Source organism: Peromyscus leucopus, chromosome 4 (genome assembly GCF_004664715.2).
Source record: "Peromyscus leucopus breed LL Stock chromosome 4, UCI_PerLeu_2.1, whole genome shotgun sequence".
In the NCBI taxonomy this organism is placed as follows: domain Eukaryota; kingdom Metazoa; phylum Chordata; class Mammalia; order Rodentia; family Cricetidae; genus Peromyscus; species Peromyscus leucopus.
The window spans coordinates 64,772,247-64,785,468 of record NC_051066.1 but is presented as its reverse complement, the minus strand read 5'-3'; the positions used below and the strand labels follow the sequence as shown (position 1 = coordinate 64,785,468).

Below are 13,222 nucleotides of genomic sequence, written 5' to 3'. Positions count from 1 at the left end.
TTCCTTTCTTCCTCCCTTCCACCTTTTCTTCTTTCTTTTCATCCTTCCTCCTTTCTAAAAAACTTCTATTTCATTCTTGCTATATATTTCTCAAGTTTAATAATATTAAACATTTTGTATGTTTAATCTTCAAGTTGGAACCAAATAATTCAGAAATATGACACAAGTCTTTCTTTTATCTCTCCAGCAATTCTTTGTTTTTCTAAGTTCATGTTAATTTATGTATTAATACTCTCATAAATATGACATTTGAGTTCAAATCTGGTGTGACTTGAGACTGTTTAAAGAATGCTGGTATTGGAACATGGTAATTGAAAGGCTCCTATACATTTTATAGTGTTTGAAAGTGAATAAGCATGCTGTATTTTCACAAATACAAACTATCACATAGCACAGGGAGGTCACTAATGCTCAAAAAGTGAATCAGGTCACAGAGTAAATTCTTCTGATTTAATCTTGTCCACTTTATTTCCCCTCAGCTTTAGAATCCACTTCAAACATTTCATGAAAAACTAAGTGTTTATAACTCTGAATGACTTCAGTGCTAGTATCTTGGCATGGTCTTTCTCTGAATGTAAACTGAATCACCAAGAAATCATTCATCAAGTAAGGATGAAAAAAGAGAGAAAAGTCCTTTCATCTTCATTTCAGAAACTCTAAGACAAGACATACTAAGATATTTAAGGAAATCAGGAGAGCAAAAGTTGGGGAGAGGAAAAGAATCGGAAGAGAATGTATTTTCCACAAGATCATGGAAAGGAATTTTCTAAGCTTTAAAAAAAAGAAAATAAATCTTTTAGTAGAAATGATAATCTTAGATAAAAATCTTATTGCTTTATGGAATTTAGTATATGGAACAATTAAATTATTTTATATATAATTTATTATTTAGATTATAATTTATTACTATATGTAATAATAGTATTTGTACAAATTATATTTGAAAGCAATTGTTTATATTGATACCATGCTACTTGTTCCTCTGATAGCTTTGAGTGTTATAACATGTTACAGTTAACAAAGACATCCTATTATCTGCAGGTTAATTGGTGCCATAATTAACTTTGCTGCTAAAATGAATGTGAAGGAAATAATGGGCAACACAGATAGTGGATCTAGAGTATTCCCAAGGTCACATCTCAAGGTCATTGCTCAGAAGACAGTGGCCAAAGTTTCTGCTTTGAGAACACAGTCAGATCAGAAAGAGATCCTTCATTTTAAATGTATGACTTTTGAGCAAAGAGGTCATGGAATATTTAAGGATAAATATAGAGAGAATGGGCTGTTTCCTATATGAGAATATGGATTTGAAATCAAAGAGTGTTGAAAGTGGGAAAGTGTTGACTCCACCATATGGCCGTTCACAGAAAGATAATAAACAATCAAAATAGTCAATGTGAGGTAGCTTCTTAAGTGAGCTCATTTGTTCCATATTTAGTAATCTGGTGAATCATCTGCAAGTCTCATACTGTTTTCAGAATTTTAAAGGAAATTTGATTATGTTGGTTTTAATCTTGGTGTTTGGTTTTAAATGTTTAGCTAAATTAACATTTTTATTACAAAAAAATCTAACTTTCATGTTTACTTGTAGATTATGGAATATATTTAAAATATTTATAAATTAACATTTACGTTTATTCTGCTTAACAGATAAATTGCTTCATCTCTGATGTATTCATATTATTAATGTATTGGCAGTATCATGTGATAGTTATTTGTAATAGCCTTGTTTACATATCATACCTGTTATGAGTATTTTAGATATTTTTCATTTTCCAATATTTTAGATACTGCTTTATATTCTGTTGTATAATCTCCGCATTCTATTTTTAGAGTAAGTTTCATGTCTATAGTGCTACCTCAAGACATGTATATCAACATGCTTATGGTTATACTGTTATTCTAAGGTGTGTTCTGAAAGCATTGCATGACTGAAACACTGTCCTTGTAATTGAACACATTTTAGAATGTGATCATAACAAGATATTTTTCTCTTGACTAATTCTACTTTTTGTCTCAGTTTAGATGTGCAGACATTGTTTAAATAATGTCAACCTCACTATTCACAAGTTTCTTTTGTTTTCAGAATATGATGATTAAATACTGTATGTTTGACTGACTGTGACAGCACAAATTTATAATCCTAGGATTTGGAGGTGAAGGCCGGAGTAACGGAAGTTCAAAGTCATCCTAGCCTATGTGAGTTCGAGTCCATCCTGGGCAACATTAGAAGTTGTCAACCCCCCCTAAAATAAAAACTAACCACTTGACTTCACAGACCATAAATATTGAGGTATAGTAATGCATTCAATTATAAAATTCATCATTACACATAAAGCTGTTTTGTTACCTACTTTAAAATATAGTTTTGTTTATTTTTTGAGAATTTTATAGATAAAAACAATGTTTTATAATCATATCTACCCTTTAATCTTCTCTTACAACCTTCTCACAACAGAGAATAAGCTTTTAGAAAGTTTTCTGCTTAACCTTTATTCATTCTAGTTTTAGATTAACAAAAGTAAAGTAGAACCAGAGGATCTAGAATATCACTGACATAGATTGACTTCATACTGCCACACTGCTTAACTGTGCATGCAATTGTCATGGTAATGGAGAGAATATGGAAACAGTGTCACATCCAAATTACAGATTCTATTCAGATTCAGATTTATTTTCAGTATTGTCCTTCTCGTGTCAAATAATTCAATTAAGGCTACAGCTTGTGTTTAGGTTGGTGATCTTCCGCATTGTATAAAATTGTAACCCTTTTCATCCTTAATCATGATTAGAGTGTATTCTCCAGCATGGGTATTTTAACACAAATTTTGGAACTTGCCTTGTAAAAACAATGCTATCATTTTGTATGTTCTAAATGGGTATCCAGGCTAGAACATAAAAAGTTTTGCTTAAGCTTTAAGTCAATATTGGGTTTTGTTTTTCATGGAGCTTCCCTCTCATTTTGGATTTCTTTGTCCAATGAAGCTGTCTGAAACTGAATTCACTGTGAGTGGGTTTGAAAGCCTTAATATGTTGATGAGACTTCAAGGTATAGCTTCTCCAATATTATTGGGAGATGAAATCTCACAGAAAACTTTGAATTTCATCAGATTTTTTTTTTTTTTACAATTTTTCTGCCCTCTAGGCCTACTCAACAAGAGAGAAATCATACCAGAATCAAGCCAATTATTTAGGGATTTTGAAGGAGACTCTATAACCATGACTTTCCTAACTGCATTCTTAATATTTGTCCATATAGCCATAGATAAGTACAGATCTCATCCCTCATCAAAGAAATGTCTCCTTGAAACAGATGAAGACCTTAACAGAAAACTCTAGATACTTTGTGAAGCTGGCATTATCTGCAGAAAAAGAGCTAGTATATTTACTTAGGTAGTTCATGGAAGCTTTCTGTGGGCAAAGTAGCTGGCATCAAAAATTAATCATGTACTGGCCACCATGGGTGACATTTTGATATTTTCAATTTAACCTCATAATACTTGCAGAAGTGCAGGTAAGCTGTTTATAAACTTGTTTTATACCAAGTTCTTATAAATTCTAAACCATTTATCTCAAAGAGTTATGTTTTCTTGGGAAGGTTGTATTGTATAAATAATTGGCAAATAATTGAGTCTCAAGGGTCTAAATTATACCCAACAAGTAATGTTTCATCTTCAGCTATGTGTTGCTACTAGTTTTCACATGAAAGTGATTGATTGATCAACTGCTTCTGAGTGTTAATAATTTTCTCTCTTGCCTTTATCAAAATACCTCATTAACACATGAACCAAATAATAATATTCATTAAATAGGTAGTAGAAAGTATTATGAGATTCTCACTGAGAAAATAAATCCCTATCTTCAATCTGCTGAGATCTTTTGTGGAGATCTCATATGTTCAAGCCAGTCTCTCCAAAACCCACAGGTTAATCATCTTTTGATTTTTGATCTGAACCTCTTTAGTTATAACTTTAGTATACTAAGATATAATCAGTAACTTTTGCCTCATACTATTTCCTAGGAGGCAGAGTCTTAAACTGTAGTTAGTTTTTGTTACTGTTTTCATTTAGTTGTGGTGACAACAACGTAGTATAAAAATTCTGCTCATATTTTACAATGTTCATTTAAAGGTGAATTGTCAACATTTTCAACTGATGCATCATGAGTATTCTATGCATTTCTCAAAGATTTGTCTGCCTTGGGATAAAGAGATTAATTCATTCAAAGTTCTACTATGTTTTGTATATATAAAATTATGTAGCCAGGATTTTCAAGTGCATCCAAAATACAGTTTGCCTCTTTATTGATATTATAGATAAGATACTGTACCAACTAATCATCACAAATTGCTTATAATGAAGGTGACAAACATGATTAGTAAACCGGACCTTTTGTTAATATCTAGGAAATAATTTCAAATTGTGTTTTGAAGTTTCACTCCAAAAATTCCCTATAGATTAATAAAAGCTGGCCATACAAAGTAAAACTATTTCTCATTTATAGCACCGGGAGATGTTTAAATTACCAATATTCAAAGTATAGTTATTTTAAAACATTCAAAATTTTATTTCTACCACAATTTTACATGTTATACAATGATACTCTTCTAAATTTCCTATTATCCTGTTCTCAATTGCAATAAAAAGTGCTTTTTCTCATTATTGCAGATTTTTATGAATGTATTTTTTATTTACCATCTTCTTGAGAATCATGAAAAACCAGAGCTTTGTCACTGAGTTCATACTCCTGGGGCTTTCTCAAAACCCCAAAGTTGAGAAAATACTGTTTGTTGTATTTTTGTTTGTCTATATTGCAACAATTGGGGGTAACATAATAATTGTGGTGACCATCATCTACAGCCCTGCACTGCTGGGATCTCCCATGTACTTCTTCTTGGCATTCTTGTCCTTACTGGATGCATGTACTTCTACCACCGTCACCCCCAAGATGATTATAGACTTCTTCTATGAGAGGAAGACCATCTCCTTTGAATGTTGCATGACACAACTCTTTACTAGCCACTTCTTTGCAGGAGTGGAAGTGATTGTTCTGACAGCCATGGCCTATGACCGCTATGTGGCCATTTGCAAGCCTCTTCACTACTCTTCCATCATGACCCGGAGGCTCTGTGGCACTCTTATAGGGGTGGCCTGGACAGGGGGATTCTTACATTCTATCGCACAAGTTATCTTCACTTTGCAGCTTCCCTTCTGTGGACCCAATTTTATTGATCATTTCATATGTGACTTATTCCCATTACTGCAGCTTGCCTGCACTGACACACACATTTTTGTCATTTTGGTGTTTGCCAACAGTGGGTCTTTCTGCATCATTATCTTCTCCTTATTGCTTGTCTCCTATGGTGTCATCCTCTTCTCTCTAAGAGGTCACAGCTCTGAAGGACGAAGTAAAGCTCTCTCCACTTGTGGATCCCACATTACTGTTGTGATTTTGTTCTTTGTCCCATGCATATTAATATATGCACGGCCTTCATCTGCCTTTTCCTTTGAGAAAAACACACTCATTTTTGCCTCTGTTCTGACACCAATGCTTAATCCTATGGTTTATACTTTCAGGAATAAGGAGATGAAGAATGCCTTTAGGAAAATGTGTAGGAGATTGATAGTAGCATCTGATAAATATTAAAATACTATCTTTTTACTGCTAAGAGACTCTGTATCCCAGCATCAATGTCAGAAACCAGGCACAGCAGGGAACCTTTAACCTGGTGCTAGTAAAGATAGAATAGGCAGATTTCAAAGGCTCAGTGGACTGTTTATCTAGTAGAATATCAGTGTGTTCAAGATTCAATGGTGACTTGTCTCGAGGAAATTGGGTATAGAGTTATAGATTGATCTAATCCCTCTTTTTTCTCTATATTCACTTCAATAGGCATAAATCCTTCCACCTCACATGTGTACACATATCTTTTTACTACCCACACATGCACACAGAGACACAAACACAAAGAAACAAAAACGTACACTTAGAGAACAATGCAAGCACTGAAGAAGTCACTATTTACTTTGATAAACACTCCATGATTTACTCATTATAGAATAAAGAATGATATCATTCAACAGAGTGCATCAATTTACTAATAAATATTGTCACATGAAAATCAATGCCTGTATAATTTCATGCTCACATAAATCCAGTGATCTATTGGGAGAGGCTCAACTATTAGAATGCCAGACATTAACCCTATGTTTTATTTATAAAATGGTTGAAGGGGTGAGAGAGGTAGCCCACAACTTAAAAGCACTTGCTGCTCTTCCTTAGGATCTTCATTCGATTTCCAGCACCCACATGGTGGGTCTCAATTGTCTGTACTTCAGTTTCAGGACATCTAACATTCTCTTCTGGCATCTACAGGCAAACATGTAAAAAAATGGTTGATGTGAAAATAATAAATGTGTATTTGACATTAGAAAACTACTCAAATAATCATAAGAAAAATATTTTTAAGGAATATTGTAAGACTTGAAACCCTACAAATACAGAGAGAGGATGATAAACATTATTTATGCCTGTATCATTTAACTTTATTTTTAATGTGAGTCCATTAATATCTGGGAGAAAATTTAAGTTAGTTCTTAAATTTCCATTACTAGATTTGCCAGAACTTCCTTTGGGTGAGATGACTACCCCAATCTAATGAGCTCTGTGACCCAGTTCTATAGGGTAATACTCACAAGCACCTTCTGTCCCATCAAAACCAATGGCAGGTGTTTGACATCACTTTGCTGGTGGGAACAGGGCTAAGATGTCACCTTGGTGTGTTCATGTTACCCATGCTTTACAGAGGGAATAGCATCAAGTGGAACCAGGTTTAAAATAAGCTCTTAAAAGAGTAATAATTTAAATTTATTTTGTGATTATTGTATTCTTTGTGTATCTTCATAAATACAATTATATTCAAATAATTGTCAATAGAGGTCACCAAAATTAAAACATAATGTGCTTTACTTAATAGTTATTTTGTTAAATTCAGAATGCCATGTAGTAGTTCAGGAAATTAAAGTTGCACACTTTCCCTCTCATAACTAAGAACACTAGCAGATTGGTTGATTTTATGTGATAAAATAGTAAATATTTACACTGTTTCTCCTTAATTTTACATGCCAGAACAAATATACAAGAGTCTACAAAAGATACATGGAATTGTGTGATTGTATGAGTCACTTTCCCTTTGGAAAGTGAATGAAGAATAAGTTTTTTGGTTAAAACAGTACCCTGAAAACCTGTATAGATCCAATTGGACTAAATGTATAACAAAAGCATAGATGGGCTAAGAAGATTTGCTCACCTCTCTATATCTGTCATGTGTCTAACAGGACTTCTTGAGGACTCTGCCCTACACACAGAGTTTCTAATGCACAGCTGTTCATTTGCCCCTAAGAATTAGCTTAAAAAATGGAGATCTAACTTCAGTTGCTTAGCAGCTTTATTAAGCTGTGACTCCAATGTTTAAAAAGAGACCATTAAATAAAATATTATTCTGACTACAATGTAGTAACAAAAACAGATTTACTCTGCTTAATTATATATTGAATTCAAACATTATTTTTATTACTTTAATTCTTAATGCCTAATTGTGGACTCTAGAAATAACATGACAATAAGAAAACAAATACCAAATTTCAGCCAAGAAATGAAGCCACTCCATTGCTTTTATTCACACTATCTTAATATTTAGAATTTGCTGAGGTTCTCCTAACAGCTGTTTCTCAGTCTTCCATTCTATTTTCAGTGTTGATTTTGTTTTGGCATGGTAAAATTCATTAAAATATCTTAGTTGTTACCCACTCTAAATTGTGCTAACACTTTGTTGGTTTATTTTAGCAGTTGTAATAATTTTTTATAGTTTCTGTCTTTTATTTTTTTTAGTCAGAGTCTTACTATATAGGTCTATTTGGCTTTGATCTCATAGATATTTGCCAGCCATTGCCTCTGCAGTGCAGAGAATTAAAGTGTGCCTCACCACATTTTAATATTTGAATAACTTTTGTAAATACACTGTTAGTATTCAAAGAGAGAAAAATATATACAGATATCTGGAAGCAGGTAATGGAGAGCTATTTGCCAATTAAAAGACTGAAAGGATTGCAAGAGTGTTTCTTATATTATAAACAAGATAAAGCACTGATTTGCTCAAAATCTTTTATTAGTTCGTTCTTGATTTATTCTTTTTTTCTTGTGCGTCTTGGATCATCCTCACTATCTCATAACCTCTGTCATCCCCAAGCTATTCTTTCATCTGTCTCTTGGCTAAAAGTCATAATTGTTTTTCCTTTTCATTCTGTAACTTCAGTAAATATAAAACTATAAATTTTGCATTTATTTTGTAAATATATAAAATGAGATAAAACTTGTGGTAAGAGATGGCTTAGTTGATATAATGTTTAAGAATCTGAGTTAAGATCCCTAACACCCATTAAAAAAGAAAGGAACCAGAGGAGATGGATGACACCAAGAAAACTGTATAGTCCAGACACAATAGAACTGATGTGTCTATGAACTCACAGAGACTGTCAGCATGGGTAGGACCTGTATAGATTAAAGCTAGATAGGGTCCTAGAGCTGAGAGGAACAAGTGGACATGAGCGCTCATCCTTAGTCAAGATACTATCTCCAAATGACATTTCTCTTGAAAAGGAAAAACAGGCTTTCCAGAATGGAGTCCCACTGGGTAAATTAGCAACACTTATTAGTAGACCCCATGTCCAGTAATGAAATTTTTGCAGACCACTTGTCACGTATTGCTATGTTAAAGAATTTCTTTTGTCTTACTGGCCTTGGAATTTTATGGTTTCCATTTTTGTGTTTTCATGGATTGCGTGCGTGCGTGTCTGTGTGTGTGTGTGTGTGTGTGTGTGTGTGTATTTCTTGTGAAGTCTATTTGTTATTTTTTCAATTCTTTTTTGTTTGCCTGTTTGTTTTCTAAAGAGAGGGAGAGAGAAGATAAGGCGTAGTTGGGTGAATGGGAAGGTAGGAAGAGTCTGGGATGACTATGATCAGAAAATATTGTATGAAAAAAGTTATTTTCAATAAAAATGTATTCATAAAACATAAGTATATTCATTATATCTGGCGTAATGCATTTTCATGGTATTAATCATGTTTTTTCACTCTGTACTTCTAAAGATATAGCTAACTGAGAATTAAACAAAACAGGGTAAAGTATAAAATTAATATGCTCAGAATATTTGAAACTGAGAGTTAGGAAAATAGATATTGTTTGGATTAAACTGTGACAGTCATTTGACAAATGTCAGCTGATATGAAGTATAATTAATGTCATGGGATTTATCTGTTTATTTATTAGGCCAGATAGCAAATTTCATGTCCTAGTTCATGTCACTTATGGCGGGGCAGAGGTACAGTGATGTGTCCCCCTGGCAGTGGCAGGTTCGTGGAGTGTGGGCTGGAGCTACAGCATGGCAGATTCTTGCCAAGTTACAAAGGTTTCTCCAAGTTGTTCAACACATGGCATGGCAAATTTAGCTTTTGCTAGTACAGAGAACAACAAGAACAAAAAAAAAAATGATTTAGGGGCTACATGCTGCTTTGATAGAGGCATAGACCCACTGTTTCCAATAGTTGGTGGTGCACATGGCTCCCAGAGCTGGTGGTAAATATACCACTGCCATATTGGGAATCTGCTGGCCATTGCTGGCCTCAAGTCCCCCCCTTTTGGCTATTTTTGTAGCATACCTAGTCATTATAGGAACAGTAATAGCACATGCTCTAGCTTATCTGATATGTGTAGCAGTTCAGCCTGCCTCATTTCACTGTTTTATTTTATTATTGGTAGCTCAGTAGGAATTAGAGTTTGATGCTCTAATCTTATTGGCCCTACCTCAGGGAAATTATTAAGATAAAGAAAAAGTAGGTCTTTAAGCAGACAGTGGTGGCAGGAAGGGCAAATGGTTTTATATGATAACATTGAGATCATTTGTAGATCTGTCAGGAGCAGAGGTGGTATCATAATATAAAAGATATAATTTCCACTGAAATAAGTGCCTTCTCTTATGAACAGAAAGGGCCTTAAATACATTCAAGTATGGGGGCCACATAGAAGCCAGGCCCCCAAAACATTTCTGGCCTTTTTTTTACTCATCTAATGAGGTTATCATCTGTAGTTTTTGGTGTGCTATAGTTCATAGATAATGAATCCTCTCGGTCCTCTGGTGTCTGGATCCAGAGCCCCATGTTAGCCTTTTCATAAAGGGGGTGGGATACAAAACTGAGAAGGCAGTGATCTCATTTAATAGGTATTTCAGTCTTAGTGGTATATTCCCCAAAATTTAAACAAAAGGAATCAAATGGTTGCTGGATGCCTTCAGTGATTTTTTTTCCTTTTTTTTTTTTTTTTCAATAGTGGGGCCTTTTATTTTGTTACTCCACATAAATCCATTTTCCCCACATAAATCTGCTTTCCAGTTACCCCTTATGGTCCCTTAAAATCTCCCGTAATGTAAGAGAAGAAAGGGATGCACCCAGAAGCATTCACCTATGGTGTGCATCAAAGCAAAGGACACATGCTAAATCAAAGAATGCAAATGAATAATTAAAAGAACTTTGAAATGGGGCATAAGGAAGGCCCAAGATTTTATTAGTTGTATAAATTACAGGGAAAGAAGGGGCAGTTACTGCAACAGGCATTGGGATAAGCAGGTCAGGGACAAGTGCCCAAAGATCTTCTGTCTGAATAATCATTGGCAGGATCATTAGCAGGACTGTCAGCAAAGGGAGAGGTCCTCTTTGAGATTTTCTTAGTCCATAGCAGGCCGTATGTCGCTGATTGGTACCCATATTGGCTTAACTTGACCCTGTAGAAACACACAAACATATCCTTGCCCACATGTTTATAAAGGAGCAGGAGATTGCCAGAGATTAGATATAGGGTGTCTCCCTTTGACTAGAAGGAGTGATGTTTCTCTGGGGGGAGAGGCCCATTGTTTATAGGCTGGGGTAAGTCCTTTGTCATCAAACAACAAGAAATTCTTCTTAAACAGAGCTTCTACCAGGGCCACATGTGGATCCCTCTTCAATTCCTTGAGTTTTTTTTTTTTTTTTTTTTTTTTTTTTTTTTTTTTTTTTTTTTTTTTTTTTTGTCATCGTTTAGTGATAGGATCATTTTATTCTTTCTACAATTACTTGTCCTTGGTGGTTATATAGAAAACCTGTGGTGTGCTCTATTTTTCATTCCTCAAGGTTATCTTTAAACTGTTGAGGTATATGCTGGGCCATTATTTATTTTTATGCTCCCAGACATTCCTATGACCATCATAGCAATTTTTAGAGCATTGATTGCCTGGGAGACCTTTCCCCAATCTGTGCTAGGGTAAAGGTAAATGAGAAGTATGTATCCACTATTATGTGCATACATTTTAAGCTGCTGAAGAGGGGGTGATGGGTAATATCCATTTTCCAGAGTTCATTGGGCATAAGGCCCCTGGGATTACCTCCCCTCTATTTAATGGTCCCAGGTGTTCTAGGGGGCACAGGTTATGCAAGTCTGGGCAAGATGTTTGCATTGTGCTACAGGCAAATCAGACAAAAGCCTATGAAGGTGATGAGGAGACAAGTGAAATTGTTGGTAGAGTAATCCAGCTTGTTCTAATAAGGGCAGGTTTATTGTCATGATGAGCTTGTTAACCCTATCATTGCCTGAAGCAAGCATTCCTGGCAGTACCGAATGAGTTCAGATATGGTTTACATACTGGGATGCCTATTATTCTCTAGCATGTCTTGAATTGCTTTCATGGTCATGGAGATGGGATCTCTAAGGGTTTTTAGTTTAGCAAAGGACAACAACTTGCATGCCCAGGTCACATATCGGCTGTCTGAAAATATGTTTATAGGCACTGACTGGCTCAACTCCAGTACTTTAAGGATGGCTAGGAGTTCTCTCATTTGGAAGGAGCCTGGGTTGAATTGTGTATGAGTTATTTTTTTGCTATTTGGCATTGTGATTATTAGGCCAAAGTTCATTCTATAGGCATCTGTAAAGGCTATAGCTGCCTGAGGAAGAGGGACATTTGAGGGTTTAGCAAATGGGCTTAGAGTTAACTCGAGGAGTGACAGGGTTGACAAATGTTTATCTTGGAGAAAGTGGTTGACCAAGGTCCCTGAAAAACTCATTATCATTGTTTGGAAGGGAAGAGAGTCTGTCCATAAGGCTGTTTAATTTGGATGGAGAAGGGGTGGACAATCTAATCTGGTTCACAGTCCATGATTCTCCTAGCAATTGCTCTTGTTTTAATGTTCATCTCAAAGGTAATATCAAACTTTGAGGTTATATGGGATAGCTCATAATGTGATAGATATATCCAGATTAGGGGGCCTGATTGCCACAGTGCTCCCAGTATGCTGCCCTTAGTCCAGAGGACTAAGGCTGTCAGGGGAACATTTGGATCCTGTCTTCTCATCGAGGCATTATAGGCAAGTTCACTAGCCTTCTTTAAGAGATCCCTGGCCCCCTCCATCAACCATAATTTTGCAGAGAGAGAGGAATGCCCCTTGAGAAGGGAAAAGAGTTGTCTTGTGTCTTTATTGGCAATTGGGAGAAATTGTTTGAACCAATTAATAATGTCACAGAGTTTCTGAATGTCTGTAAGGGAGTAGGACTCTCTTATTACTATAGAGGCATTGAGGAGTTGGCCAAGAAGGCAAATGGGGGTAGCTATTGTATCTTTTCTGGGGTCATCTTGAGGAGAAGGGCTCCTAAGTCCTCAAGGAGCTAGGGCAATAACTCCTCAAGTCCCTGTCTGCTCAGCTGGGCCATCAGGATATCATCCGTACAGTGGATCAATAATACCTCACTGGGGACCCTAGCTAAGGCCTGTTGAACATACAACTGGCAGAATATCAGACTGTTTTTCATACTCTGTGGTAACATCTTCCATGGATAATGGGAAGCAGGTTTTTGAACACTGGGCTCCCAGACAGTGAATGTGAAGCACTCTCTGTCCTCTGGAGCCAAGGGTATTGAGAAAAAAAATAACAATCTTTAATATCTATTACAAGAATATGCCATCCTGGTGTAATAACATCTGGTTGCAGTAGCCCTGACTAAGGGGAGCCCATCTTTTCCAGTGGTGCATTGATTTGTCCTAAACCTTGCAGAAGGAGAAATTTTTCTGACTTTTTCTTAATTACAAAAATGAGCATGTTAAATCTACTGCAGGAAGGTTCAACATGGCCCAGTGACAAC

The 13,222-nt window shown here is 35.5% G+C and overlaps 1 protein-coding gene across 1 annotated transcript; it reads left to right on the top strand.

Moving 5' to 3' along the window:
* The first annotated feature begins 4,707 nt into the window (after positions 1-4,707).
* LOC114683686 (olfactory receptor 4C15-like) lies at positions 4,708-5,646 on the top strand. The gene has a single exon (XM_028858000.1). The coding sequence runs from the start codon at positions 4,711-4,713 to the stop codon at positions 5,644-5,646; it is 936 nt and encodes a 311-aa protein (XP_028713833.1). The 5' UTR covers positions 4,708-4,710.
* The last annotated feature ends 7,576 nt before the right edge of the window (positions 5,647-13,222 follow it).

What these genes read in the sequence shown, in the direction of transcription:
- LOC114683686 (XM_028858000.1), top strand. Translation starts at nt 4,711, where the DNA reads ATGAAAAACCAGAGCTTTGTCACTGAGTTCATACTCCTGGGGCTTTCT.